Here is a 27500-nt window from a genome sequence, read left to right on the forward strand (position 1 = left end):
AGGAAGGAAGGAAGGAAGGAAGGAAGGAAGGAAGGAAGGAGGGAAGGAAGGAGCGAAGGGGGGAGGGGAAAGGAAGGAAGGAAGAGGTGAAGGAAGGAAGGAAGGAAGGAGGGAAGGAAGGAAGGAAGGAAGGAAGGAAGGAGGGAAGGGGGGAAGGAAATAAAAAGAATCAGAAGCAAGAATTAAAATCTGATCAAAGCTGAACCAGCGGTTCATCTGAAGGGGGCGGAGTTTCTGCCTCTGGTCCAGTAGGGGCGGAGTTCGAACCACTAGTCCAGAAGGGGTGAGTTTCTGGTCCAGTGGGGGTGAGGTTTCTGGTCCAGTAGGGGTGAGGTTTCTGGTCCAGTGGGGGTGAGGTTTCTGGTCCAGTGGGGGTGAGGTTTCTGGTCCAGTGGGGGTGAGGTTTCTGGTCAGTGGGGGTGAGGTTTTCAGACTTCCTCCCAAACGGTACCAGTGTTGGTTCCAGCTTTGGAACACAGGAACCGTTTCAGTAACAGTGGGGTGGGGGGGGTCGGGCCGGGGGGTTACCATGGACAGAGAGAAGTTATCCTCCCGTGTGCCACGCCCGGTTCAGTGGGTCCGGTTCCACAGCAAAACGGGCCTCACCTGGAGGGGGGGGGCAGCCCGTCCAGACCGACACGCCCACTGCTGACATCACCAGTCAGCTGCTCCAATGAGGAACCCTGATGAGCCAACATCCAGCAGCTCCCAGGGGCCCCTCCCTCTAGACCCCGTGACCCCCAGGGCCCCTAGCGTCCTGACCCCTTGACCCCAAGAGCTTTTCACCAGCGTGCCCCCCCCCCCCCCGTGCCCCCCTCCTCACCTGAGCTCGGGCGCGGAGCCGCCCCCCCTCCGGTAGAGGCCCGCCGACAGACTCAGCAGCCAATGAGGGACGAACGCCCCCCCTTCACACTCCAGGAACGGCGCTGACCACCGGATGTAGTTCCTGCCGGCAGGGGCCTCCGGGGCCCCCGGGGCTTTCCGGTGCGGTGTCCCCCCGTCTCCAAACAGGGCCACTTCCGTACTCCCCGCGGTGACGGTGCGCTGAACCGGACCCCTCCCGCAGCACGACTTCCTCCCCGGTGCGGGTCGCCTGCAGGAACACGCGCGGTCCCGGCGCGTGCGCGAGCAGGGTCACCCCCGCCCGGTGGATTCTGGGGTCCCCCTCCAGAATGGTTCGGAGCAGCGCGCGGGTACCAGTGGAGCTCCCCCCGCGGGACGGGCTCCCCCCGCTGGGCGCGTTCCCGGGACCTGTTGGCCTGTAGCATCGCGTTCAGGAAGTGGGTGGCGCGCGCCACGGTGTCCGCGGTGCCGCGCAGGGAGGAGTGGGCGGCGACGCGCGGGCCCCCCCGCAGGCTGCTCAGCTCGTACCTGCGGGAACAGTTCACCTGCCGCAGCGCGGCCGCGTCCCCGGTGTGCAGGAAGGCGGTCACCACCCGCGGCAGCTCCTCCGCGCGCTCTGGGGCCGGTGCCCGGGACACGGGGGGGCGGTGGGACGGCGCCCCGGTGCTGAGGACCGGGGGGCCGGTCGTCCCGGTCCTGATCCGACCACTCCACGTACCCGTAGCTCGAGCCCAGAACGAGCCCCGCGTGCAGCAGCAGCGGCACGAGCCGCCGCGTCATGTCGGTGCTCATCACCGACCGGCGGCACCGACCCGGTCCGGTCCGGTCCGGTCCGGTCCGGTCCGCCGCTTCACGGGATCGTCTCTCCAGGCAGCGGGACGTCCTCAGGTTGGAGCCCAGGAGCCGGGAGCCGCGATCGCATCCCTTCCCCTCCGCTCACCGGAGGAAACGCTCTCCGTCCCGCTCACCGGAGAGGCTCCCGGTGCCCCCGACTCATCACGGACCGAGACCGAGTCCCTCGTCTCTCTGCGGTCCGCGGACACGAACCGGCGTCAGCACCGACTGCTCGCGGCGTCCGATCTCCCCCGGTGAAATCAAAAGGAGCAAATGTTCCGCAGCTCCGTGAAACCCGAACGGATCCGACGGGTTCGATCGAGAGTGTGTTCGATCTCACGCGGTCTACCGGAGGGGGGGGCGGGGCGTGGGGAGGACGGGGCTGTCCTGGCCCTCCAAGTATGATGATGATGGAGATGATGATGATGATGGTGATGATGATGATGATGATGATGATGATGATGATGATGGAGATGATGATGATGGTGATGATGATGATGGTGATGATGATGATGGAGATGATGGTGATGATGATGATGATGATGATGATGATGATGGTGATGATGATGATGATGATGATGATGATGATGATGGTGATGATGATGATGGAGATGATGATGATGGTGATGATGATGATGGTGATGATGATGATGGAGATGATGGTGATGATGATGATGATGAGATGATGATGATGATGATGATGGTGATGATGATGGTGATGATGATGATGATGATGGTGATGATGATGATGATGGTGGTGATGATGATGGAGATGATGATGATGATGATGAATGGTGATGATGATGATGATGATGGTGATGATGATGGAGATGATGATGATGGTGATGATGATGATGGTGATGATGATGATGGAGATGATTGTGATGATGATGATGGTGGTGATGATGATGATGGAGATGGTGATGTGATGATGATGATGATGATGATGATGATGATGATGATGATGGTGATGATGATGATGGAGATGATGATGATGGTGATGATGATGATGGTGATGATGATGATGGAGATGATGATGATGGTGATGATGATGATGGTGATGATGATGATGATGATGGTTATGATGATGGAGATGATGATGATGATGATGGTGATGATGATGGTGATGATGATGATGGAGATGATGATGATGGTGATGATGATGATGGAGATGATGATGATGATGATGATGGTGATGATGATGATGGTGATGATGATGATGATGATGGTGATGATGATGATGGTGATGATGATGATGGAGATGATGATGATGGTGATGATGATGATGGTGATGATGATGATGGTGATGATTATGATGATGATGGTGATGATGATGGAGATGATGATGATGGTGATGGTGATGATGATGGAGATGGTGATGACGATGATGATGGTGATGATGACGATGATGATGATGGTGATGATGATGGTGATGATGATGATGATGATGGAGATGGTGATGATGATGGAGATGGTGATGACGATGGAGATGGTGATGACGATGATGATGGTGATGATGACGATGATGATGATGGTGATGATGATGATGATGATGATGATGGTGATGATGATGGAGATGATGATGATGGAGATGGTGATGACGATGATGATGGTGATGATGACGATGATGATGATGGTGATGATGATGGTGATTGTACTGATATCAGTAACTGTTGTAACGTGAGGGGGCGTGGTCTGATTGACGGCTGCTGTAATGAACGTACGTGGGATCACACGAGGTGGTAAAGAGTACTGAACCTGTTAACACGTTGTGAGACTTTTCATTAATAACATAAAAATTCATGGTACCAGGAATTGACGAACTTATGACAAGGACAAACTGGGATGACGGAGGGGATAAAACCGCCCGGTCACCTGCAGCTGGATGGAAACGTGGATGAAAATTGGCGGACATTCAAGCAGCGGTTTCTCCTCTACCTGACCGCGATTGGGGCTGCGTCTAATTCAGGAGAACGCAATGTTGCTTTGCTGCTAACAGTGGCTGGCCCGCAGGCTATAGAGGTGTTCAATACCTTCTCGTTTCTGGAGGGGGAGAAGACAGATGATCTGAACACGCTGCTGGGGCATTTCGATGACTACTGTTCACCCCGAAAAAATGAGGTTTCTGAGAGGTACGTGTTCCGATCTCGTGTGCAGAAGCAAGGAGAGTCCTTTGGAGCGTTTTAACGGACCTGAAGACGAAGGCACAAACATGCAGCTTTGGTGACCTTAAAGACTCCATGAAACGAGATCAGATCGTGTTTGGTGTGTGTGATAAGCGGGTGAGAGAGAAGATGTGAAGCGACAGTCATCTCACTCTAGACGGCGCCGTGAAAATGTGCAACGCCAGTGAACTTTCTGCCATGAATGTCAAAACTTTGGGACAGAGTAACACCACAGCGGCCAGTTGAAGCACTCTGGGACAGGAGGACATCCCTGTAGATGTTATAAATAAAAAGGACACGGACGGACGTGCAGAGCCACAGACACTGATGTCCTACGACTGCAGACGGTGCGGAAACAGACACGTAGCTCGACGGAGTCCCGCATACGGTCAAATATGTGCCAAATGTAGACGTAGAAATCACTTTGCTAAGATGTGTCTTGGAGATGAAACATATGAGAGTAAGAACACAGTGCCTGCTGTTGACACAGAAGAAGATCTGTCAATTGGAACAGTGCAAAGTGATGTGAAACAGGCTGCAGGTGGAACAGACGTGCACGCAGTGAAACTAGAGAGTGAAGTTTGGACTGCTGCTCTGCTGGTGAATAACACCATAGTGTCCTTTAAGCTGGACACAGGGGCTAAGGTCAACCCAATAAGCTGGAGTGATGTACAACATCTCAAAGTGAGACCCAAGATATCAACCAAAACAGTAGCTTTGAAGGCGTATAATGGACAGAGAATAGAGACGAAAGGAACATGCAGGCTGACGATTGAGCACAAGAACCGCCTTCACCAGTTGATGTTCACTGTCGTACCTGATGGACACGAGACATTGTTGGGAGACAGAGCCTGTGTGGATTTGGACTTGGTTAAATGAGTCTATGCCATAAATGAAATGGTAAACGTCCAACGTGCCCCGATAAGCTATGCAGATCAGTCTCAGGATGCCATAATACACAAATATGCACAGGTATTTCAGGGCTTTGGAGCACTGCCATTCACATACTCCATCAAACTGAAAGAGGACACACAACCTGTAATCCATGCACCCCGAAGAGTTCCAGTAGCTCTACGTGACAGACTGAAGGCAGAACTAGACCGCATGGAGAGCCTGGCTGTCATAAAGAGGGTAGAAGAGCCCACAGACTGGGTAAATTCTATGGTCTGTCAAATCGAATAAAAATGACAAACTCCGTGTTTGTATGGACCCCAAGGACCTTAACGCTAACATTAAAAGAGAACACTATCAAATTCCAAAAAGGGAAGAAATAATCAGTGAAATGGCTGGAGCAAAGTATTTCTCTACGACGGATGCCTCACACGGCTTCTGGCAGTTGAAGACTGATGAAGAGAGTGCTCAGCTGTGCACCTTTAATACTCCATTTGGTAGGTACTCATACCAACGCGTGCCTTTTGGAATTAGTTCTGCCCTGAAATCTTTCACCGTGCAATGGAGCAAATTATTGAGGGGCTGGACGGCGTGCAGGTCTACATGGATGATCTGGTTGTGTGGGGCGCCACACAGGAGGAGCATGACACCAGACTGGAGAAGACACTCAGGAGGATACAGCAGTATGGCCTCAGTGTCAGTTCAGTGTCCGTGAAATCAGGTTCCTAGGAGACATGATCACTGCAGCCGGAGTTCAACCAGATGGGGTGAAAGTAAAAGCAATACATGACATGGAGAAGCCAAAGGACAGAACAGGGGTGCAGACAGCCCTTGGGATGGTGAATTATTTGGGGAAATTTGTGCCAAACTTTGCTGTAAAAACTGCTAATTTAAGAAAACTGTTCCAGCATAAGACAGAGTTTCAGTGGGCGCATGAGCACGACGCAGAACGGAAGGAACTGTTGAGTGTCCTAGCTAGCGAACCCCTACTGAAGTTCTTTTGCCCCAAAAAGAAAACAAAAGTTTCTACAGATGCTTCAAAAGACGGTCTGGGAGCCGTCCTCCTCCAGGAGGACGAGGGGGCGTGGCATCCAGTAGCGTATGCGTCACGCTCAATGACAGAAACAGAGTGCAGATATGCACAAATAGAAAAAGAATGTTTTGGTCTGGCCTTTGGCTGTGAAAAGTTTCATACGTATATTTATGGACTCCCTCAGATTATCCTTGAAACAGATCACAAGCCCTTGCTCAGGATTGCCAAGAAAAACCTGTGTGACACGTTGCCCCGGATACAGAGACTTATGATGAAACTACAGCGATATGATTATGAAGTCACATATGTACCCGGCACTCAGATGTTCACTGCAGATACACTATCAAGAGCTGCTAATAATGTCACTCAGGACGCTGATGAGGAAGACGATGTGGTTCAACACGTTAACATGGTCTACGCAGCGTTTCCAGGCACTCGGAAACAGCTATTAAAGATAGCCGCAGAGACCGCAAAGGACCCCATTCTGAAGAAAGTGATGAAAAATCTAGGAGAAGGGTGGAAAAAGGGGTCGTGTAAACAATATTATCACATTCAGTCAGAGCTCTCTGTGGTTGATGGACTGCTGCTTAAATGTGACAGGATTGTCATACCCACATCTATGCGCAGAGAAATGCTCACCAGAATACACGAAGGGCACCTGGGTGCAGAAAAATCAAAGAGGAGAGCACGTGAGGTCCTCTACTGGCCAAATATGAACTCTGACATTGACCAACTGGTCGGTGAGTGTGCTACAGGTCAGGAGCATCATTACAAACCAACAAAGGAACCCCTCATTAACACAGAGATCCCATCACAGCCTTGGGAGAAAGTAGGCACTGACATATTTCATTATGAAGGCAGAGTCTATTTACTAGTAATAGATTACTATTCAAACTATCCTGAGACATATCGATTATCCAGTATCACATCAAGCGCTGTGATAAGTCAGCTGAAGGCAATCTTTTCCAGACACGGCATCCCGCTAACTCTGGTTTCTGACAATGGCCCAGCCTGTGCCAGCCACGAGTTTCAGGCATTTGCTTCAGAGTATGAGTTCAACCATGTAACCTCCAGTCCTCTGTACCCACAATCCAATGGTAAGACTGAGAAAGGAGTACAGACTGTGTGCAGACTGTTTAAGAAGGCAGCGCACAGCAGTACAGATCCATACCTGGCTCTGATGTCATACAGAGAAGCCCCACTGGAAAGTGAAAACCACCAGCTGAGCTGTTGCTTGGGCGAAAAGTTCGTACTCGACTGCCCAGTCACATGACACGTACACCTGAACACAGATCAGGTGTGGGCAGAAAAGGCCAGAAGATTACAACGAAGACAAAAAGCGTGTCATGATCGCACGGCCAGGGCTCTGGGGCCACGACAGGAAAAGGATGTCGTTCGCATTGAGGGACCTGGGTCGTGGGTCGTGGGACAGAAGAGCTGTCGTGTTACACAGCAAGTTGCTCCCAGGTCAGATGATGTCATCGCTGAAAATGGTGACGTGTATCTCAGAAACAGGAGACATCTGTTGAAAACCACAGAACCATGGCAACCACAGGTGGTCAGAGAGGATGACCAGAGGCAGGAGAACAGGCTAAGTGAGCAGGAAGTAAGGGGAAGGATGCAAAGAGATGAAGAACACAGAAGTGACACTGGAACGGAACCCCAAAGACATGTTGAGGGGATGATAAAGGACACGACCAACATGATGGAACAGTCTATGCAGCTACGCAGATCAGAGAGGGCCAGAAAGCCTGTCGTTAAACTCCACCTGTAACTGAGACTACAGAGACTGTAACAGTCGTTGACTATGTGTGTGTAATGTTATTGATTACCTGTTGGTCAATCAGGTGTTTGTTAATCACCTGCAGACGTTTACTGTAGGAGTGCAGCTTCTACTGCTCGTTTGATGTTTACTATTATTAGTTTAAATTATTATTTCAGTCATTATTTTCTATTATAAAAAGCACAGTTGTGTATAGGCAGTTGGTACTGTTTATTTCAATGCCAGTTGTTCTATGTTGTATTATATACAGTACATACAGTGTATATATATATATATATATATATATATATATATATATATATATATATATATGGTGTTCCTAAAGGGGGAAGATGTACTGATATCAGTAACTGTCGTAAAGTGAGGGGGCGTGGTCTGATTTACAGTCACTTGACACGTACACCTGAACACAGATCAGGTGTGGGCAGAAAAGGCCAGAAGATTACAACGAAGACAAAAAGCGTGTCATGATCGCACGGCCAGGGCTCTGGGGCCACGACAGGAAAAGGATGTCTGTAATGAACGTACGTCGGATCACACGTGGTAGTAAAGAGTAGTGAACCTGATAACAAGTTGTGAGACTTTTCATTAATAACATAACAATACAGTGATGATGATGGTGATGATGATGATGATGATGATGATGGTGATGGTGATGATGATGATGATGATGGTGATGATGATGATGATGATGGTGATGATGATGATGGTGATGATGATGATGATGATGGTGATGATGATGATGATGGTGATGATGATGATGATGGTGATGATGATGATGATGGTGATGATGATGATGATGATGGTGATGATGATGATGATGATGATGATGATGATGATGATGGTGATGATGATGATGATGATGATGATGATGATGATGGTGATGATGATGATGATGATGACGGTGATGGTGATGGCCATCAGAACAGCTGTTCTTCATCACTCCTCCCTACAGGTGGAGCTCCTCCATCAGCCTGAGGCGTTCACTGCTCTCAGTAAAGCTCAGCTCCCGTTAACGGCTGGAGGACGCTGATGACGTCAGAACCGGAATCGTGTCCTTGAGGTTCTGCTGACGCTCCAGGCTGACGTGTCATGACTCAGCATGTTTTTGTGCTGCGTCATATGAACATTCAACATGCTGCTCCGCACGTCCGTGTCGGATTTCCTCTGATCGCGAACTGTCCGACAGTCCTCAAAGGCAGCGTGACGTCACGAGCCGTTCCCGGAAGCGGCCGCTGCTCGCTGAGACACGGACGCGCACCGGATCGGGAACGTTTGCTACCGGCTGGCTTCCCGTTCGTTTACCGTGACTCTGACGTCACGGCCGTTCAACCGGCGTTTACCGGGAAGAGCTAATGCTAGTCTGAGCTAATGCTGGTCAGGAGCAGCTAACGGCACTCAGTCTGCTGCTAGCCGCTAGCCGCTAGCCGCTAGCCGGACCTGCGTTCGTATCTCTGACTTCTCGGTGTGTCATCCGGTCACGTGACGTTCGTTGACGTTTTCGACCGAGTCGTTAACCGGATCGATCGCTCATCACCTGCAGAGACTTCCTGTCCACGGACCTCCACATGGACCCCCCCCCAGGGGCCCAGAGGGCCCAGCAGAGCCGGGAGCCCAGACGGAACCAGAGCCAGTCCAGCGCCCCCCCCAGGAAGGACGCTTACGCCCGGCTGCTCAGCCAGCACAGCAGCAGCAGGTTCCGGCTGTACGTGGAGCAGCACGCCAGGCACGTGACCTTTGACAGGGAGGGGCTTGAGCCCGGCGCCCCGCCCCCCGGCCACAGCCCCCCGCAGAGGAAACGAGACCAGAGGTCCAACGAGTCCCCCGGCTGCAGCGACTCCCCCCTCTCCATGAAAACCAAAGACGAGACCCCCCGTTCTGTTCGCCTGGAAAACCCCATTACCCACAATCCACTGCAGGACGCCAAAGGCAGGCAGGGCGTGTCCGACAGACAGCGGCGGGGACAGAGGAACACCCCCCCCAGCCAGGATGTAGACATGGGGTCCGGTGACGAGCTCGGTCCCTTGAACAACGTCCAGTCCAGGAAGAACCCGCTGCCGGAACCCCCCCAGCCCCCCCACAACACGGGTCCCAACGGGCCGGAGCAGGAGAACCCCCCTCAGTCCAAGAGGAAAGGCCTGCCAAAGAACCCACAGGGGGCCTCCCCATCTGGACTGGACTCTTCAAGGGCCCCGCCCTCTAAAGACAAGAGGCTGCAGCCCAGAGGTTAGCACTCGCAGGTCATTCACCCACCCAGGTAAGTAGCCCCCACCTGACGGATGACCTCTGTTTACCTTCAGGGGGCGCTTCAGGGGGTTCCACCAAAGGAGGACGAGGCGTGAAGAAACCCGTGTTTGAGTCCTACATGAGTCCACAGGAGGTGTCCCAGCGCCTCAAACGAGGAGAACTCCTTCAGGTGCAGCAGACACGCCTGTCAGGTCGTACTGAGGGACGCACACGCCCCCCTGCATTAACCCCTAACCTATAACCCTTAACCCCTAAACCCTAACCCATGCCTGTCAGGTCGTACTGAGGGACGCACACGCCCCCCTGCATTAACCCCTAACCTATAACCCTTAACCCCTAAACCCTAACCCATGCCTGCCAGGTCGTACTGAGGGATGCACACGCCCCCCTGCATTAACCCCTAACCTATAACCCTTAACCCCTAAACCCTAACCCATGCCTGTCAGGTCGTACTGAGGGACGCACACGCCCCCCTGCATTAACCCCTAACCTATAACCCTTAACCCCTAAACCCTAACCCATGCCTGCCAGGTCGTACTGAGGGACGCACACGCCCTCCTGCATTAACCCTTTACCCCTAACCTATAACTCTAACCCTTAACCCCTAACCTATAACCCTAACCCCTAACCTATAACCCTAACCTATAACCCTTAACCCTTAACCCCTAACCCATGCCTGTCAGGTCGTACTGAGGGACGCACACGCCCCCCTGCATTAACCCCTAACCTATAACCCTTAACCCCTAAACCCTAACCCATGCCTGTCAGGTCGTACTGAGGGATGCACACGCCCCCCTGCATTAACCCCTAACCTATAACCCTTAACCCCTAAACCCTAACCCATGCCTGTCAGGTCGTACTGAGGGACGCACACGCCCCCCTGCATTAACCCCTAACCTATAACCCTTAACCCCTAAACCCTAACCCATGCCTGCCAGGTCGTACTGAGGGACGCACACGCCCTCCTGCATTAACCCTTTACCCCTAACCTATAACTCTAACCCTTAACCCCTAACCTATAACCCTAACCCCTAACCTATAACCCTAACCTATAACCCTTAACCCTAACCCCTAACCTATAACCCTAACCCCTAACCTATAACCCTAACCTATAACTCTAACCCTTAACCCCTAACCTATAACCCTAACCCCTTACCTATAACCCTAACCTATAACCCTAACCTATAACCCTTAACCCTAACCCATGCCTGTCAGGTCGTACTGAGGGACACACCCTTCCTGCTGCATTAACGCTGGTGTTCTCTGCAGGGGCAGCTCCGGATCAACCCCAAGAAATACCACGAGGCCTACATCTCCCCCCCGGTGAGTACAGCTGGGTGTTAGGGTTAGGGTTAGTTTGCTCTAAGTGCTGGGGGGTCTCGGTTCAGGGCCCCAAGCTGGGGGGGTCTGGCTTCAGGGCAGCAGTATCCTCCAGTGGAGCTGCAGACCCTTGCAGACGGACGTTTCCTCGCTGGGACTTGAACCTTTGACGTTTGACCTCTGACTGGTTGTTTTTGTCCCTCGCTGGGACCTTTGATCTTTGACCTCTGACGGGTTGTTTTTCCCCTCGCTTTGACCTTTGACCTCTGACGGGTGATCTCGTCTCGCAGGACGACTCCTGGGACATCTTCCTGGACGGCGTTGCTGCTCGTAACCGCGCTCTGAACGGAGACGTGGTGGCGGTGCAGCTCCTCCCCCGGGCCCAGTGGAAGGTGGGTGGCTCCTGAGCGTCTGATTGGTTGTCGTTCCGCCCAACTGACGGCGTGTGTTCCAGGTGGTGAGGGCCGATCCTGAGGGGGAGGGCTCCAGCGAGTCGGACGTCCAGAAAGAAGCCCTGGCGTGCAGCGACGTGGGCGGAGTCTCCAGAGCGCTGGAGGGGACGTCCCTCACCGCCACAGGTACCGCTGTCGTCATGGCAACACGTAAACACGGCAGCAGCTCAGCCCCGCCCTCATTGGCTGTCTGTCTCCCCATTGAAACAGGGGAACCTCTGGAAGGCCCCCCAGCACCCAGCAGTGAGGAAGGCCCCCCAGCACCCAGCGGTGAAAGACTCCAAAGAACTGCTAAAGTGAGACCCCCCCCCACTCGCTCTCCTTTGTCCCCCATGAAGACCAGGTGTTCTGCGTAGACGACCCCCCCACCATGAAGCTGTGACAGCATCCAGCTGGTGAACACCTGCTGGAGTCCCATTCCAAATGCCCCCCCCCCCACACACATACATTTAGTCACGTCTTCAGCCACGTCCCGCCCCCCCAGCAGGCAGACGACAGCCCCCCTCCTGTGTGGTAACCCCCCTCCCCCCGTCTGACAGGTGGTCTATATTGTGGAGAGGAAGCACTCCAGAGCCGCCGTGGGCTTCCTGAAGCCCCTCCCCGACAAGCCGTTTGCCCTGTTCTCCCCCAGCGACCACCGGGTGCCCCGGGTCAACGTGCCCCTGGACGACTGCCCTGGGGGCTTCAGCTCCTGCCCCAGCGCCTTCAGCAGCACCCTGTTCATCTGCAGGATCACCGGCTGGGAGGCCGACAGCAGCTTCGCAGACGGGTGGGTGCTGCGCTCAGCTGGGGGGGGGTGCAGCAGGAGACCCTGACCCTTTTAACTCTGCCCCCCCAGGCGACTGGCCAAGACCCTGGGGCAGGCCGGAGACATCGAGCCGGAGACGGAGGGCATCCTGACCGAGAACGACGTGGACTCCTCCGACTTCCCCCCTGAGGTGCTGGACTGCCTCCCCCAGGACGCGCCCTGGACCGTCCCCCCCCAGGAGCTGAGCAGGAGGCGGGACCTGAGGTGGGACTAGAGCCAACCCTAACCCTAACCCTAACCCCCCAGGAGCTGAGCAGGAGGCTGGACTAGAACCCCCCCTGTTCTCTGGATGGACCTGTGGGTCATCAGACTGAGGGTCGCCCCCACTGGTGTTTGCCATACCAAGAAGATGGGGGGGGATCTGGGGTGTTTGTTGTCATGTGACCCTTTCAGCCAATCACCTGCCAGCTCCTGGCAGGTGATTGGCTGATCAATAACAAAACCAAGTCTTGTGTTTATTGATTAGATGATGGATCAGTTCAGTGGCAGCAGTTGTGTGGTATTGATTACTGGAGGTCATGTGACTCAGTTGTGTGGTATTGATTACTGGAGGTCATGTGACTCAGCTGTGTGGTATTGATTACTGGAGGTCATGTGACTCAGTTGTGTGGTATTGATTACTGGAGGTCATGTGACTCAGTTGTGTGGTATTGATTACTGGAGGTCATGTGACTCAGTTGTGTGGTATTGATTACTGGAGGTCATGTGACTCAGCTGTGTGGTATTGATTATTGGAGGTCATGTGACTCTGGTGTCCCCCCTGCAGGAAGGAGTGTGTCTTTACCATCGACCCCACTACTGCCAGAGACCTGGACGACGCCCTGTCCTGTAAACTCCTCCCAGACGGTAAATGCACGACCACACATGACCCCCCCCTATGCTTGGGGGGAGTCATGCTGTCTGCTTCACACAGGAAACTTTGAGGTGGGGGTCCACATCGCTGACGTGAGTTACTTTGTGGAGGAGAACACCGCCCTGGATGCTGCTGCCAGCCAGAGAGCCACCAGTGTCTACCTGGTCCAGAAGGTGAGGGGGGGGGAAGATCCATCGGTTCTGATTGGTCGGTTCTGATCCATTGGGGGGGTTTCTGCCCCAGGTGGTGCCCATGCTACCCCGCCTGCTGTGTGAGGAGCTCTGCAGTCTGAACCCTCTCACCGACCGACTGGCCTTCTCCATCGTCTGGAAGCTCACACCTGAGGGGAAGGTGTGTGTGTGTGTGTGTGTGTGTGTGTATGTGTGTGTGTCTGCCTATCCCTGGTGGGAGGAGCCAGGAGGGAACAGGTGAACACCCCCACCACGTCACCAGGAAGCCGTTTCATTCTGGCTTCACGTGAAACGGACTCCATCTGTTTCTATTTCCTGACAATGTGGCTCCGCCCCCAGATCCTGAGCGAGTGGATTGGCCGCTCGGTCATCCGCTCCTGCGTGAAGCTGAGCTACGACCACGCCCAGAGCCTGATCGAGGCCCCAGAGGGGACGGTCCTGGTGGGAGGGCTGCCCCCCGTGGACCTGGATCACCCTGTGGAGCGGGTCCACCAGGCGGTGCTCCACCTACACGCCATCGCCCAGAAGCTGCGGGCGCAGCGCTTCTCCAACGGGGCTCTCCGGCTGGACCAGGTCAGTGCCGGCCCCGCCTGTGGGCGGGGCTCACTCCAACGGTTTAACCCTTCAGGCGCTGGTTGTGACTTGTGAGGCTGCTGAACGTTGTTCTTGTTGTTCCAGGTCAAAATGTCCTTCACTCTGGACAGAGACACCATGATGCCCCAGGGCTGCTACCTGTACCAGTACCGGGACAGCAACAGGTGAGTCCCCCCCCAGCCCACCTCCCAGGGGAGCTACCTGTACCTGTACCAGTACCGGTACAACAACTGTAGGATAGGTGCTCTATCATACTATGGGATGGACCAGCGGCCCCCCCCCTATCTCCACGGACCGGTTTATCTCAGACGTCTAACGGACCGATAACCGTTAACACTCCAGGACAGCTGGTTTAATGCAGACATCAGACAATAAACAACCTGGTGTTCATCAATTGGTAATCAATACCTCTGAACAAAATAATAGTAAAAATAATTCTATTAAAAACTGAAGTGACGCCACTGATGAGGTTTATTTAAATATAGAGACTTACAATCAGTTCATTCACCGTAGGAGAAATACTGATCATCAATCAAAGGGTGAACAATAATAATCATTACAGTAATGAATCAGTGGTGGGGGGCCTCTGATCTCGGGGTAACGGAGACAATGACACCTGAAGTGTGTTCTGGTCCGGTCTACTCCAGTTTGGTTTTCTTTAGTCACTGCAGAAAATCCACTTCAGAGACAGGAGGAGGGAATGGAAGCAGGGATCAAGATTCTGTGAGGGTCTCAGGATAATCTGCCCTGACTCTTTTTCTTTCTGTGCAACCCGGTACCAGATGACCCCCGAACCTGTACCAAACGACCCCCAGACCAGTACCAAACGACCCCCAGACCAGTACCAAACGACACCCGGGCCGGTACCAAACGACCCCCAAACCTGTACCAAACGACCCCCGAACCGGTACCAAACGACCCCCAGACCAGTACCAAACGAACCCCGGACTGGTACCAAATGACCCACAGACCAGTACCAAACAACCCCCGGACCAGTACAAAATGACCCCCGGACCGGTACCAGTCCGCTGCCTGGGGAACGGGGACCACTGGGATAGAATACCTTTCCTATAGTATGTTGTAGTACCTGTCCTATACTATGGTGTGGTACCTGTCCTATACTATGGTGTGGTACCTGTCCTATACTATGGTGTGGTACCTGTCCTATACTATGGTGTGGTACCTGTCCTATACTATTGTTTAGTACCTGTCCTATACTATTGTTTAGTACCTGTCCTATACTATTGTTTAGTACCTGTCCTATACTATGGTGTGGTACCTGTCCTATACTATGGTGTGGTACCTGTCCTATACTATGGTGTGGTACTTGTCCTATACTATGGTGTAGCACCTGTCCTACACTATGGTGTGGTACCTGTCCTACACTATGGTGTGGTACCTATCCTATACTATGGTGTGGTACCTGTCCTATACTATGGTGTGGTACCTGTCCTATACTATGGTGTGGCACCTGTCCTACACTATGGTGTAGTACCTGTCCTATACTATGGTGTGGTACCTATCCTATACTATGGTGTGGTACCTGTCCTATACTATGGTGTGGTACCTGTCCTATACTATGGTGTAGCACCTGTCCTACACTATGGTGTGGTACCTGTCCTATACTATGGTGTGGTACCTGTCCTATACTATGGTGTGGTACCTGTCCTATACTATGGTGTAGCACCTGTCCTACACTATGGTGTGGTACCTGTCCTATACTATGGTGTGGTACCTGTCCTATACTATGGTGCGGTACCTATCCTATACTATGGTGTGGTACCTATCCTATACTATGGTGTGGTACCTATCCTATACTATGGTGTGGTACCTATCCTATACTATGGTGTAGCACCTGTCCTACACTATGGTGTGGTACCTGTCCTATACTATGGTTTAGTACCTGTCCTACACTATGGTGTGGTACCTGCCCTATACTATGGTGTGGTACCTGTCCTATACTATTGTTTAGTACCTGTCCTATACTATGGTGTGGTACCTGTCCTATACTATGGTTTAGTACCTGTCCTACACTATGGTGTGGTACCTGTCCTATACTATGGTTTGGTACCTGTCCTATACTATTGTTTAGTACCTGTCCTATAGTATGGTGTGGTACCTGTCCTATACTATGGTGTAGCACCTGTCCTACACTATGGTGTGGTACCTGTCCTATACTATGGTTTAGTACCTGTCCTATACTACGGTGCGGTACCTGTCCTACACTATGGTGTGGTACCTGTCCTATACTATGGTGTGGTACCTGTCCTATACTATGGTGTGGTACCTGTCCTATACTATAGTGTAGTACCTGTCTTGTTCTATGGAAGAGAGGCTTAACCCACAGGGATAGCTACAGGTGACCCCCACCTCCAGGTGTGCTGCCTCCCAGCTCTAATGGTGCTACATGTCTTCAGGTTGGTGGAGGAGTTCATGCTGCTTGCCAACATGGCCGCTGCCCACCGGATCCACCGCAGCTTCCCTGAACGGGCCCTCCTCCGGTGCCACCCCCCCCCAAAGACCAAGATGGTGGACGAGCTGCAGGAGCTGTTTGACCAGCTGGGGCTGGAGATCGACCTGTCGTCCTCTGGAGCGCTGCACGTGTGTCCTGACCCCCCAGCTTCACTTCACCCCCGAGGGTTCACCTCAGAGGGTTCACCCCCAGAGGGCTCACCCCCAGAGGGCTCACCCCAGAGGGTTGACCCCCCACAGGGTTGACCCCCCCGAGGGTTGACCCCCCTAGAGGGTTGAGCCCCCAGAGGGTTGACCCTCAGAGGGTGACCTTAGCTGTGTCTTGTGCCCCCCCCCCCAGAGGAGCCTCAATGCTGCTGTGGGTGAAGACGAGTTCTCCTCGGTGAGGAAGGAGGTCCTGACCCACATGTGTGCCCGCCCCATGCAGGTGGGTGTCCCCGCCTCCTGATCAACACAGCTTGACCCCCCATCCCACTGGGGCGTGACCCCGTTATGGCTGTGTTTGTGTCCAGGTGGCGCTTTACTTCTGCTCGGGCGGGCTGTCCCCGGAGCGCTTCAGGCACTACGCCCTCAACGTGCCGCTCTACACCCACTTCACCTCCCCCATCAGGAGATACGCCGACATCCTGGTCCACCGCCTACTGGGGGCCTCTCTGGGTGGGTCTCAGGGGTCTCCCCAGACCTCCTGCTGGCGGTGGCCCCCCACTCACGTCTAAGTTTGGTCCTGTCGTACAGGTGGGGGTCCAGGTCTGAGTCTGTCAGCGGAGCAGCTGCAGAAACAGGCGTCGCTCTGCAACGACAGGAAGTCCACGTCCAAGAGGGTCCAGGAGCTGAGCAGCGAGCTCTTCTTCGGGGTGTTCGTCAAGGTGGGTGGGGGGCACTCGGGTCTGGGGGGGTGGGACCCTCAGAGCAAGCTGTTGAGTTGACATCCTGGTCGATGACCCTGACCTAACTCCCCACCCTCACCCTGACCCCCCCTAACCCCGCAGGAGTGTGGCCCCCTGGAGTCCCAGGCCATGGTGATGGGGGTGCTGAACGAGTCCTTCGACGTGATGCTGCTCAGATACCGAGTGCAGAAACGCATCTACTGCAAGGTGAGTCAGTGTTGGGGGGGTGAGTCAGTGTGGGAGGGGTCACTGTGGGGGTGGATTCAGTATGAGGCGTCAGAGTTCATGTTTCCTCCAGACAGCAGTGCATCCTGGGATGCGCTTCAATGGGATGTGTAACGTTGATGCATCCCATAATAACAGAATATACGGTAGGAACGACACAAGGATTGAGTTTAGTCAATGGATCAATATAAAAATTGTTTCCTTTGGAAACAACGTTAATTTGTTTACAGTAATCCCTTGTTTCTAGTAATCCCTTGTTTATAGTAATCCCTTGTTTATAGTAATCCCTTGTTTATAGTAATCCCTTGTTTATATTAGTCCTTCGTTTATAGTAATCCCTTGTTTACAGTAATCCCTTGTTTATAGTAATCCCTTGTTTACATAAATCCCTTGTTTATAGTAATCCTTTGTTTATAGTAATCCCTTGTTTATAGTAATCCCTTGTTTACAGTAATCCCTTGTTTATAGTAATCCCTTGTTTACAGTAATCCCTTGTTTACAGTAATCCCTCGTTTACAGTAATCCCTCGTTTACAGTAATCCCTCGTTTATAGTAATACCTCGTTTACAATAATCCCTCGTTTACAGTAATCCCTATTTTATAGTAATCCCTCGTTTGCAGTAATCCCTCGCTTAGAGTAAACCTTTGTTTACAATAAACCTTCGTTTACAGTAATCCTTCATTTACAGTAATCCCTTGTTTACAGTAATCCTTCGTTTATAGTAATCCCTTGTTTACAGTAATCCCTCGTTTACAGTAATCCCTCGTTTACAGTAATCCCTCGTTTACAGTAATCCCTCGCTTACAGTAATCCCTCGCTTACAGTAATCCCTCATTTACAGTAATCCCTCGTTTACAGTAATCCCTCGCTAACAGTAATCCCTCGCTAACAGTAATCCTTTGTTTATAGTAATCCCTTGTTTACAGTAATCCCGCATCAACACTCGCGGCTTCACTACATCATGGATTTTTAGTAGGTAGTCCCGTGATACCGTACGCGCATTCTATTGGCTGACAGCATCAGGAAGTTTGTGGCTCAGAGACTTCTGTGTATTATTAAAACAGGAAGGTCAAAGTGATCCAGGTGTACTATTTGAAGTACAGTAAACCCTCACCTATTCGCACATCAACACGCGCGGCTTCACTACATCACTGACTTTTGGAAGGCAGTCATGTGATACTGTACGCACATTCTATTGGCTGACAGCATCAGGAAGTGCACTGCGTTCCGTGAGTCTTGTACGGCAGCACACTTCATGAAACAAGGTGCTCTAAACAGTTTACCTGAGTGTTTAAAAGGTAATCCAGATAGAAGGTGGTTTAATGCCAGCATGGGGGGGGTTCATAAACATTTAAATTAACATAAATAATAAAATAGTTGGTCGCTCAATGGCGGCGTTTCCTTTTCCGGTTGGTCCTGGAAGGAGAGCAGAGCTTAAAGCGTCTGGTGTGTTTCAGTCGGTGGGGGGTCTGAAGTCGTTCCGTCACCGGAAGCTGGGGAGGAGGTCTGAGCTGAGTCTGGAGTGGAACCCCGAGAACCCTGAGGACCCCCCAGTGGAACAGGTGAGCCTCACGATGAGGGTTAGGGGGGGTTCTGACCCCTCTGACCCCTGACCTTGTGTTTAGGTCATCACTCTGTTCACGCTGGTGGACGTCCAGCTGAGAACCGACGCTGGCCTGAAGTTCAGCGCAGCGCTCCAGAGGCCCCCCAGACCAGAACCAGAACCAGCAGCTGCAGAACCTGTGACGGACGGCAGCAGAAGCTCTGAGTAGTCCTTGTCTGAGTGATGCCCCCCCCCCAAACTGAAGGACCTGATGTATTTTTGATGTATTTTTTAAACATTTTTTGATTTTTTTAACTTAATTTAATGGAGCTGCTTGTTTTTTGAACCTGTGACCTCAGCAGCAGGAGGCGGAGCTACGAAGGAAACAGCAGGAAATACACCTGACCTTTTCAGTATTGGACGCGGGGGGGGGGGGGGGTGTCATTGTAAACTGCATGGGGGCGGGGCCTAGCTGTTTTAATACTTTGTTTGGTGTGACACACCTGAAGCGTCACAATACAGTCATTAAAGGAACCAGCTGTGTGTTTTGATGAGCCCCGCCCACAACAGATGGGGGCGGGGCTGGGATCTGTTTCCAGGAAGGATCACTAATGAGTCACTTTGTTGACCACGCCCCCACCGGGGGCGTTCCAAACGTACTGTAAAACCAACACTAATAAAGTTCCACCAACAAGGAGACTCTTCACCTGTGTTCATTTGTCATGGGGGGTCTGAAGCCTCGTGAGCTCCGCCTGGTTTGGTGATGTCACCAGTGGGTGGTGGCAGGTGAACTCTGCTGGGGTGAGGAGAGGCCCCGCCCCCTCAGTGCCCCGCCCTTTCACCTTTGGATTATTGCTTTCAGGCGGTTTAATCTAAGAATGACGCCAGCGAATCACCTGAGTCCCCCCCTCCATGGGGGCTGTTAGGGGAGCACCCCCCAGGTGGGTGTCAGGTGATCAGGTCTGACCCCTCCTGACCCGCTGAAACAGAAGACAGCAGAGTCGGGTTGATTCCCAGCAGCATGCCCCCCCCCCCGGTCCAAAGGCTATACCAAGTCATCAAGAAGCTGTGTGTGTGTGTGTGTGTTTATATGGACACTCCCACTCAGGGAACCCCCCCAGGCCACCGGTTTCTCTGCTCTGAGCTGCTTCAAAGTCCAAGTGTCATAAAACCAGATGCCCCCCCCCAATCTGAGAGCGACTGACGATCATTTAGCCGAGGTGAGACGGGCTTTAGACGCATTCTAGATTCTTCTGGGACCAGAACCAGATCCAGAACCAGATCCAGAACCAAAGTGTGAACCAGAACCGGATTCAGAACCAGACCCAGGCCTCCTTGTCCGGTCTCTGCTGGGGGGCCAGAACCTGTGATGCTGACTCAGGTAAGAGCTGCTGTCCCTGACCAGGAAGTTCCCGGTGCTCACTGATTCCAGGAAGGAGTGAACCTGAGTGTGGTGTGACCTCCAGGGGGAGTGGGTGTGGGTGGACTCAGACGTGGGGGTGTCCACCGGGGCGAGGGTCCAGGAGACGACGTGCGGTCGGAGGTTCCTGGTGACTGATGGGGGGCAGGTAAACGCCCTGCGAGCCGGAGCACCAATCAAACGCTGTCCTGTCTTGGACTGGTCCGTAACGTCTGTGCCCCCCCCCCCCCAGGAGAGGAGCCTCCCCCCGGAGCTGGAGGCCTCCCTGAAGGTCATGCACCCCACCTCGGTGGAGGGGGTGGATGACATGATCCAGCTGGGGGAGCTGACGGAGGCCGGCCTCCTGAGGAACCTGCAGCTGCGCCACCAGAAGGACGTCATCTACGTAAGGCGCACCTGTGGGGGGGGGCGTACCGATTCACCCCTACCTGTGTGTTTGCAGACCTGTGGGGGGAACCTACCGATTCACCCCCACCTTTGTGTTTGCAGACCTACATCGGATCAGTGCTGGTGGCCGTCAACCCCTACCAGGACTTCCCCATCTACTCAGGGGAGCAGGTGGGTGGGACTAAAGACCGCCCCCACCAGTGGGTGGGCATGTCCCTGTTCCCCTGTGGGCGTGTCCGTGTGGCGTGTTTCCTGTGGGCGTGTCTGTGTGACGTGTTTCCTGTGGGCGTGTCTGTGTGACGTGTTTCCTGTGGGCGTGTCCGTGTGGCGTGTTTCCTGTGGGCGTGTCTGTGTGACATGTATCCTGTGGGCGTGTCTGTGTGACGTGTTTCCTGTGGGGCGTGTCCCTGTGACGTATTTCCTGTGGGCGTGTCCGTGTGACGTGTTTCCTGTGGGCGTGTCCGTGTGACGTGTTTCCTGTGGGCGTGTCCGTGTGACGTGTTTCCTGTGGGCGTGTCCGTGTGACGTGTTTCCTGTGGGCGTATCCGTGTGACGTGTTTCCTGTGGGCGTGTCCGTGTGACGTGTTTCCTGTGGGCGTGTCCCTGTGACGTATTTCCTGTGGGCGTGTCCCTGTGACGTATTTCCTGTGGGCGTGTCCGTGTGATGTGTTTCCTGTGGGCGTGTCTGTGTGACGTGTTTCCTGTGGGCGTGTCCGTGTGACATGTTTCCTGTGGGCGTGTCCGTGTGACGTGTTTCCTGTGGGCGTGTCCGTGTGACATGTTTCCTGTGGGCGTGTCCGTGTGACATGTTACCTGTGGGCGTGTCCCTGTGACGTATTTCCTATGGGCGTGTACGTGTGATGTATTTCCTGTGGGCGTGTCCATGTGACATGTTTCCTATGGGGCGTGTCCGCGTGACGTGTTTCCTGTTGGCGTGTCCGTGTGATGTGTTTCCTGTGGGCGTGTCTGACGTGTTTCCTGTGGGCGTGTCCGTGTGGCGTGTTTGCTGTGGGCGTGTCCCTGAGACGTATTTCCTGTGGGCGTGTCCGTGTGGCGTGTTTCCTGTGGGCGTGTCCCTGTGACGTATTTCCTGTGGGCGTGTCTATGTGACATGTTTCCTGTGGGCGTGTCCGTGTGGCGTGTTTCCTGTGGGCGTGTCCGTGTGACATGTTTCCTGTGGGCGTGTCCGTGTGACATGTTTCCTGTGGGCGTGTCCATGTGACGTGTTACCTGTGGGCGTGTCCCTGTGACGTATTTCCTGTGGGCGTGTCCGTGTGACATGTATCCTGTGGGCGTGTCCGTGTGACGTGTGTCCTGTGGGCGTGTCCGTGTGACATGTATCCTGTGGGCGTGTCCGTGTGACGTGTTTCCTGTGGGCGTGTCTGTGTGACATGTTTCCTGTGGGCGTGTCTGTGTGACGCGTTTCCTGTGGGCGTGTCCGTGTGACGTGTTTCCTGTGGGCGTGTCCGTGTGACATGTATCCTGTGGGCGTGTCCGTGTGACGTGTGTCCTGTGGGCGTGTCTGTGTGACATGTTTCCTGTGGGCGTGTCTGTGTGACGCGTTTCCTGTGGGCGTGTCTGTGTGACATGTTTCCTGTGGGCGTGTCTGTGTGACGTATTTCCTATGGGCGTGTCCGTGTGACATGTTTCCTGTGGGCGTGTCCGTGTGACGTGTTTCCTGTGGGCGTGTCCGTGTGACGTGTTTCCTGTGGGCGTGTCCGTGTGACGTGTTTCAGGTGCAGCTGTACCGCAGCAGGAAGCTGGGGGAACTCCCTCCTCACATCTTCGCCATCGCTGAGGCGTGCTACACGAACGCTCTGCGTCACGGCAGGAACCAGTGTTGTGTCATCAGGTCAGAGGTCACCCAGCAGCCCACGCGTGTGGGACAGACGGGGGCGCTCACGTGTGTCTTTTCTCAGTGGGGAGTCTGGAGCGGGGAAGACGGAGAGCACCAAGCTGATCCTGCAGTTCCTGGCAGCAACGAGCGGGGAGCTGTCTGAGCAGCAGGTGGAGCAGGAGATCCTGGAGTCCAACCCCATCCTAGAAGGTCAGTGTGAGCTTCATGGAGCCACAACACGGTGGCTGTAACCCCTAACCCTACCCCTAACCCCTACCCTACCCTACCCTACCCTAACTCTAACTCTAACTCTGTCAGGTTCAAGCAACTAAAACATTGAAAAAACTCTCAAAAAGGAGAGAAGAGTTAGTTTTTACTAGCGAGGAGAACAGACAGAGATGATCTCAGTTACAAATCTCCAACCCGCTCTGAGCGTCTCCCAGTCGAACCCTCTTTTCATTGTATTGGGGCATTCCCTGTTTACATTGTGTTCTAAAGGATGGGGGTGAATAGAAGCATCAGTAATGGACCACGTATGGCATGATGTCATGACAGAGTAACGACCTCTTCCTGCTGTGGAACCCCCCCCCCCTCTAAACCTGAAGCATGCAGATTCCTTCAGCAGTTCAAAGGTCACATCTTGATCGAGTTGCCAGCTATGACTCTCTGTCTGTTAAAGCGCTTTGAAATGTCTGCTGCCATGATTAAGCGCTATATAAATAAAACTTGATTGATTGATTGATTGATTGATTGATTGATTGATTGATTGATTGATTGACCCCTCTGAACGCTCCGTCATTAATGTCATCTCCTTGAAAAGTAACTGCCGGGGCGGCAGTGGCTCAGCGGGAGAGCAGATGTCTTGAAGACGGATCACCCGGCCATCGGTGGATCGATTCCCCCTCCCACCATGACATCCCTTGGAGTGTGAGCTGACAGTGGGAGGTGTCAGCTCACCTCCCAGCCACTGCCGAGGTGCCCTTGAGCAAAGCGCCGTCCCCACCACAAGCTGCTCGTTTGCGGCGCGACCTCCGTGCGCGACCCGTCACTCTGCCTCCCCTTACTGTTTCTTGTGTGATGTGTTACAAATTGCATGCCTACAGGCCCCCAGTGTGTTGTGTCCTGTGGCCTGTATTCAAAAAAACTATGTGTGTATGACTAACTAAAACATGTAACCACGTACAAAGAAAGTGTGAAGAGTGTAAAGATTATTTCCCCACGTGTGGACAATAAAGTGGTTTTAAACTTTAATCTTAATCTTTAACTAGTCCGTAGCAAGACAGTCATGCACACACATTATATGGTCATGGTATGCAGTACAAAGAATAATAGAATATAAATGAGTAAATATGAGATAACTACATTATTCTAACACTGATCCTAACCCCTACCCTAACTCTAACCCTAACCCCTACCCTAACTCTAACCCTAACCCCTACCCTAACTCTAACCCTAACCCTAACCCTAACCCTAACCCTAATTCTAACCCTAACCCTAACCCCTACCCCAACTCTAACCCTAACCCTAACTCTAACCCTAACCCCTAACCCCTACCCCCTACCCTAACTCTATACCTAACCTTAACCCCTACCGTAACCCTTACCCTAACCCTAACCCTTACCCTAACCCCTACCCTAACCCTAACCCCGACCCAGTGGTTCTTAACCTTGTTGGAGGTACTGAACCCTGCCGGTTTCATATGCTCACTCACCGAACCCTTCTTTAGTAAAAAACAGTGCATGAACTGACATGAAATGACCTACCTGTAAATCAGTGTGACTTCTACTGTTGTCATAGAGACCAGTTCAGATATGAGTGGCTTCACCTTGACAGGTGTTACTCTGATGTCATTTTACACCAAAGTCTGTTTCTGTTGTTTTCCATCAGCTTCAGGAAGTGTTCCTTTATTTTACAGGCAGAAATCCACTACTGAGTGCGTAAAATCCCCTGTAGCACAGGCAGGCTAATTGATGTAGCGTCACGTGATCACCTGCAGCCAGTGATGGCTAAGGGGGGTGTGTCATCACCAATTGACACGATGTGTCAAACGTACACAGTGATTCGTGGATGTTCGACAAAAACAGCCGACACCATGTGTCAGGTTTTTTGTCTTGACCTCCATCTCCACCGAACCCCTGAGACCGACTCATCGAACCCCTAGGGTTTGATCGAACTCAGGTTAGGAACCACTGCCCTAACCCCTAACCCTAACCCTAACCTCTAACTAACCCTAACCTCTAACTCTAACCCTAAGCCCTACCCTAACCGCTCCTGCTCTGTCCGCAGCATTTGGAAACGCCAAAACGGTTCGCAACGACAACTCCAGCCGCTTTGGCAAGTATCTGGAGATATTCTTGCGTCAGGATGGAGTGATTGAAGGAGCTTGTGTGGAGCAGTACCTGCTGGAGAAGTCTCGTGTCTGCCACCAGGTGACGCTGCTAACGAGGCCTCATGAGGCCAGACTCTAACCCTAACCCTATAGCGCTAACTCATAACCCTCACCCTAACCCTAACCCTAACTCATAACCCTAACCCTAACACTAACACTAACCCTAACTTTTAAACTTCACCCTAACCCTAACCCTAACCCTAACACTAACACTAACACTAACCCTAACCCTAACTCCTAAACTTCACCCTAACTCCTAACCCTAACCCTAACCCTAACTCCGAACCCTCACCCTAACCCTAACCCTAACCCTAACCCTAACACTAACACTAACACTAACACTAACCCTAACTCCTAAACTTCACCCTAACTCCTAACCCTAACCCTAACCCTAACTCCTAACCCTCACCCTAACCCTAACTCTAACCCTAACCCTAACTTCTAACCCTAACCCTCACCCTAACCCTAACCCTAACCCTAACTCCTAACCCTCACCCTAACCCTAACCCTAACCCTAACACTAACACTAACACTAACCCTAACCCTAACTCCTAAACTTCACCCTAACTCCTAACCCTAACCCTAACCCTAACCCTAACTCCTAACCCTCACCCTAACCCTAACCCTAACTCTAACCCTAACCCTAACTCCTAACCCTCACCCTAACCCTAACCCTAACTCTAACCCTAACCCTAACCCTCACCCTCACCCTAACCCTAACCCTAACCCTAACTCCTAACCCTAACCCCAACCCTAACTCCTAACCCTCACCCTAACCCTAACACTAACACTAACACTAACCCTAACCCTAACTCCTAAACTTCACCCTAACTCCTAACCCTCACCCTAACCCTAACCCTAACCCTAACTCCTAACCCTCACCCTAACCCTAACCCTAACCCTAACCCTAACTCCTAACCCTCACCCTGACCCCTATAACCCTTCCTCCTAACCTTATTCATCAGGCCCCGGAGGAGAGGAACTACCACATCTTCTACTGCTTGCTGGCAGGGGTGTCGGCGGAGGAAAGGAAGACTCTGTCCCTGGGAAACGCTGATGAATACGTCTTCCTCACAAAGGTAGCACAGCTACCAGAGCCCCGTTGGATGGCGCCGCCCTGCAGGTACCCACTGACCCCCCCTCTGCGCCGCAGGGTGGCTGTGTGCTGTGTGACGGCCGGGACGATGCTGCAGACTTCCAGCGCATCTGTTCGGCCATGGGGGTGTTCTTCTCAGAGAGGGAACGTCTGCAGGTCCTGAAGCTGCTGGCAGCGATCCTGCATCTGGGGAACGTCAGATTCCAGGGTACACCGCCCCCCGGACAGGTTTCATGTCCGGAATGTTTCTGCCCCAGCCTCCTGAGGTCTGGTTTGTATAAGGGGGCTGATGAACACTTCAGTGTCCAAACAGCTGTGTTTAGGCATCACATGACACAGCTGTTGTGTCAACATCTTATTGATCTACCTACCAGAAACGTGGTTTTGGTGCTGCGTTCAGGCGTAAACGGTGTTTTCTGTTCTACATTCTACAGCTGAGTGAAAGGGGCGTGGCTCTGACACATTTGTTGTTTATCTCCCGCCAGCCAACACAGACAGAAACCTGGAAACCAGTGATGTCATCACATGGGAACGCTTCAGCGCGGCGGCGGCGCTGTTGGAGGTACACCTTCCTGTTCTGTCTTGTCCTGTCCTGATGCTGCTGGGTCAGGATCAGGGTAGGGGTTAGGGTTAGAGGTTAGGTTAGGGTTAGTGTTAGGATTAGGGGTTAGTGTTATGGGGGTTAGGGTAATAAAGGGTTAGGGTTAGGATTCAAGTTAGGGTTAGGGGTTAGGATTAGGGGTTAGGGTTAAGGTCAGCAGCGACTGACGGTTTTTTTCCTGCAGGTGGACCAATGTCTGCTGGCGTGGAGTTTGACCCACCGCTCCCTCACCACCAGCAGAGACAGCGTGACCACGCCCCTGAGCTCCCGGCAGGCCGCCGACTGCAGGGACGCTTTCGTCAAGGTGACGGAGCCGAGGGCCCGGGGGGAATGTCTGAGGGTCAACCAGAGGGGGCGGTTCTGAGGGCCTGGGGTGCTAGAGGGGGCGGGGTGAGGGCCAGAGGGGGCGGAGCATCTGTACCAACAGCTGCTCTCTTCTCTTCAGTCGATCTACAACAAGCTGTTCCTGTGGATCGTTGCTAAAATCAACAGCGTCATCAGTCAGAGGACGGTGAAGGAGCCCAGCTCCTCCCTCCTGTCCATCGGCCTCCTCGACATCTTTGGCTTCGAGAACTTCCACTCCAACAGGTAGTCTCCACGTGTCCTGCAGGGCCAGGTCCAGCTGGAC

General features: G+C 52.9%; 2 protein-coding genes and 1 pseudogene across 2 annotated transcripts in view; 2 read left to right on the forward strand and 1 right to left on the reverse strand.

Moving 5' to 3' along the window:
- The window catches only part of LOC137591704 (metabotropic glycine receptor-like), a 23196-nt pseudogene extending 21230 nt beyond the window's left edge, over nucleotides 1-1966 (reverse strand).
- A 5902-nt stretch (nucleotides 1967-7868) lies between these two features.
- Nucleotides 7869-19835, forward strand: LOC137591707 (DIS3-like exonuclease 2). The gene is made up of 20 exons (XM_068309827.1): nucleotides 7869-9775; nucleotides 9850-9965; nucleotides 11066-11119; nucleotides 11407-11508; nucleotides 11571-11694; nucleotides 11779-11864; nucleotides 12108-12337; nucleotides 12407-12580; nucleotides 13143-13222; nucleotides 13290-13402; nucleotides 13473-13580; nucleotides 13760-13993; nucleotides 14099-14178; nucleotides 16432-16615; nucleotides 16827-16913; nucleotides 16999-17143; nucleotides 17222-17352; nucleotides 17476-17580; nucleotides 19057-19161; nucleotides 19225-19835. The coding sequence occupies exons 1-20, from the start codon at nucleotides 9118-9120 to the stop codon at nucleotides 19369-19371; spliced, it is 3063 nt and encodes a 1020-aa protein (XP_068165928.1). The 5' UTR covers nucleotides 7869-9117; the 3' UTR covers nucleotides 19372-19835.
- An 806-nt stretch (nucleotides 19836-20641) lies between these two features.
- LOC137591706 (unconventional myosin-VIIb-like) overlaps nucleotides 20642-27500 on the forward strand; it is a 22727-nt gene continuing 15868 nt past the window's right edge. Inside the window, exons 1-11 of the mRNA XM_068309826.1 lie at nucleotides 20642-20710; nucleotides 20795-20947; nucleotides 21052-21120; nucleotides 22686-22801; nucleotides 22869-22996; nucleotides 25073-25215; nucleotides 26141-26254; nucleotides 26329-26479; nucleotides 26757-26833; nucleotides 27057-27176; nucleotides 27318-27460. Coding sequence (XP_068165927.1) covers nucleotides 20837-20947; nucleotides 21052-21120; nucleotides 22686-22801; nucleotides 22869-22996; nucleotides 25073-25215; nucleotides 26141-26254; nucleotides 26329-26479; nucleotides 26757-26833; nucleotides 27057-27176; nucleotides 27318-27460 — 1172 coding nt within the window. The 5' untranslated portion in view covers nucleotides 20642-20710; nucleotides 20795-20836. The remainder of the gene's footprint in view (nucleotides 20711-20794; nucleotides 20948-21051; nucleotides 21121-22685; nucleotides 22802-22868; nucleotides 22997-25072; nucleotides 25216-26140; nucleotides 26255-26328; nucleotides 26480-26756; nucleotides 26834-27056; nucleotides 27177-27317; nucleotides 27461-27500) is intronic.

Source organism: Antennarius striatus, unplaced genomic scaffold, assembly GCF_040054535.1.
Source record: "Antennarius striatus isolate MH-2024 unplaced genomic scaffold, ASM4005453v1 scaffold_25, whole genome shotgun sequence".
NCBI classification, from domain to species: domain Eukaryota; kingdom Metazoa; phylum Chordata; class Actinopteri; order Lophiiformes; family Antennariidae; genus Antennarius; species Antennarius striatus.

What these genes read in the sequence shown, in the direction of transcription:
- LOC137591707 (XM_068309827.1), top strand. Translation starts at nt 9,118, where the DNA reads ATGGACCCCCCCCCAGGGGCCCAGAGGGCCCAGCAGAGCCGGGAGCCC. An exon ending in AGGCCTACATCTCCCCCCCG is followed by an intron (nt 11,120 to 11,406) that starts GTGAGTACAGCT and finishes CTCGTCTCGCAG; the next exon opens with GACGACTCCTGGGACATCTT. An exon ending in AGCTCACACCTGAGGGGAAG is followed by an intron (nt 13,581 to 13,759) that starts GTGTGTGTGTGT and finishes CTCCGCCCCCAG; the next exon opens with ATCCTGAGCGAGTGGATTGG.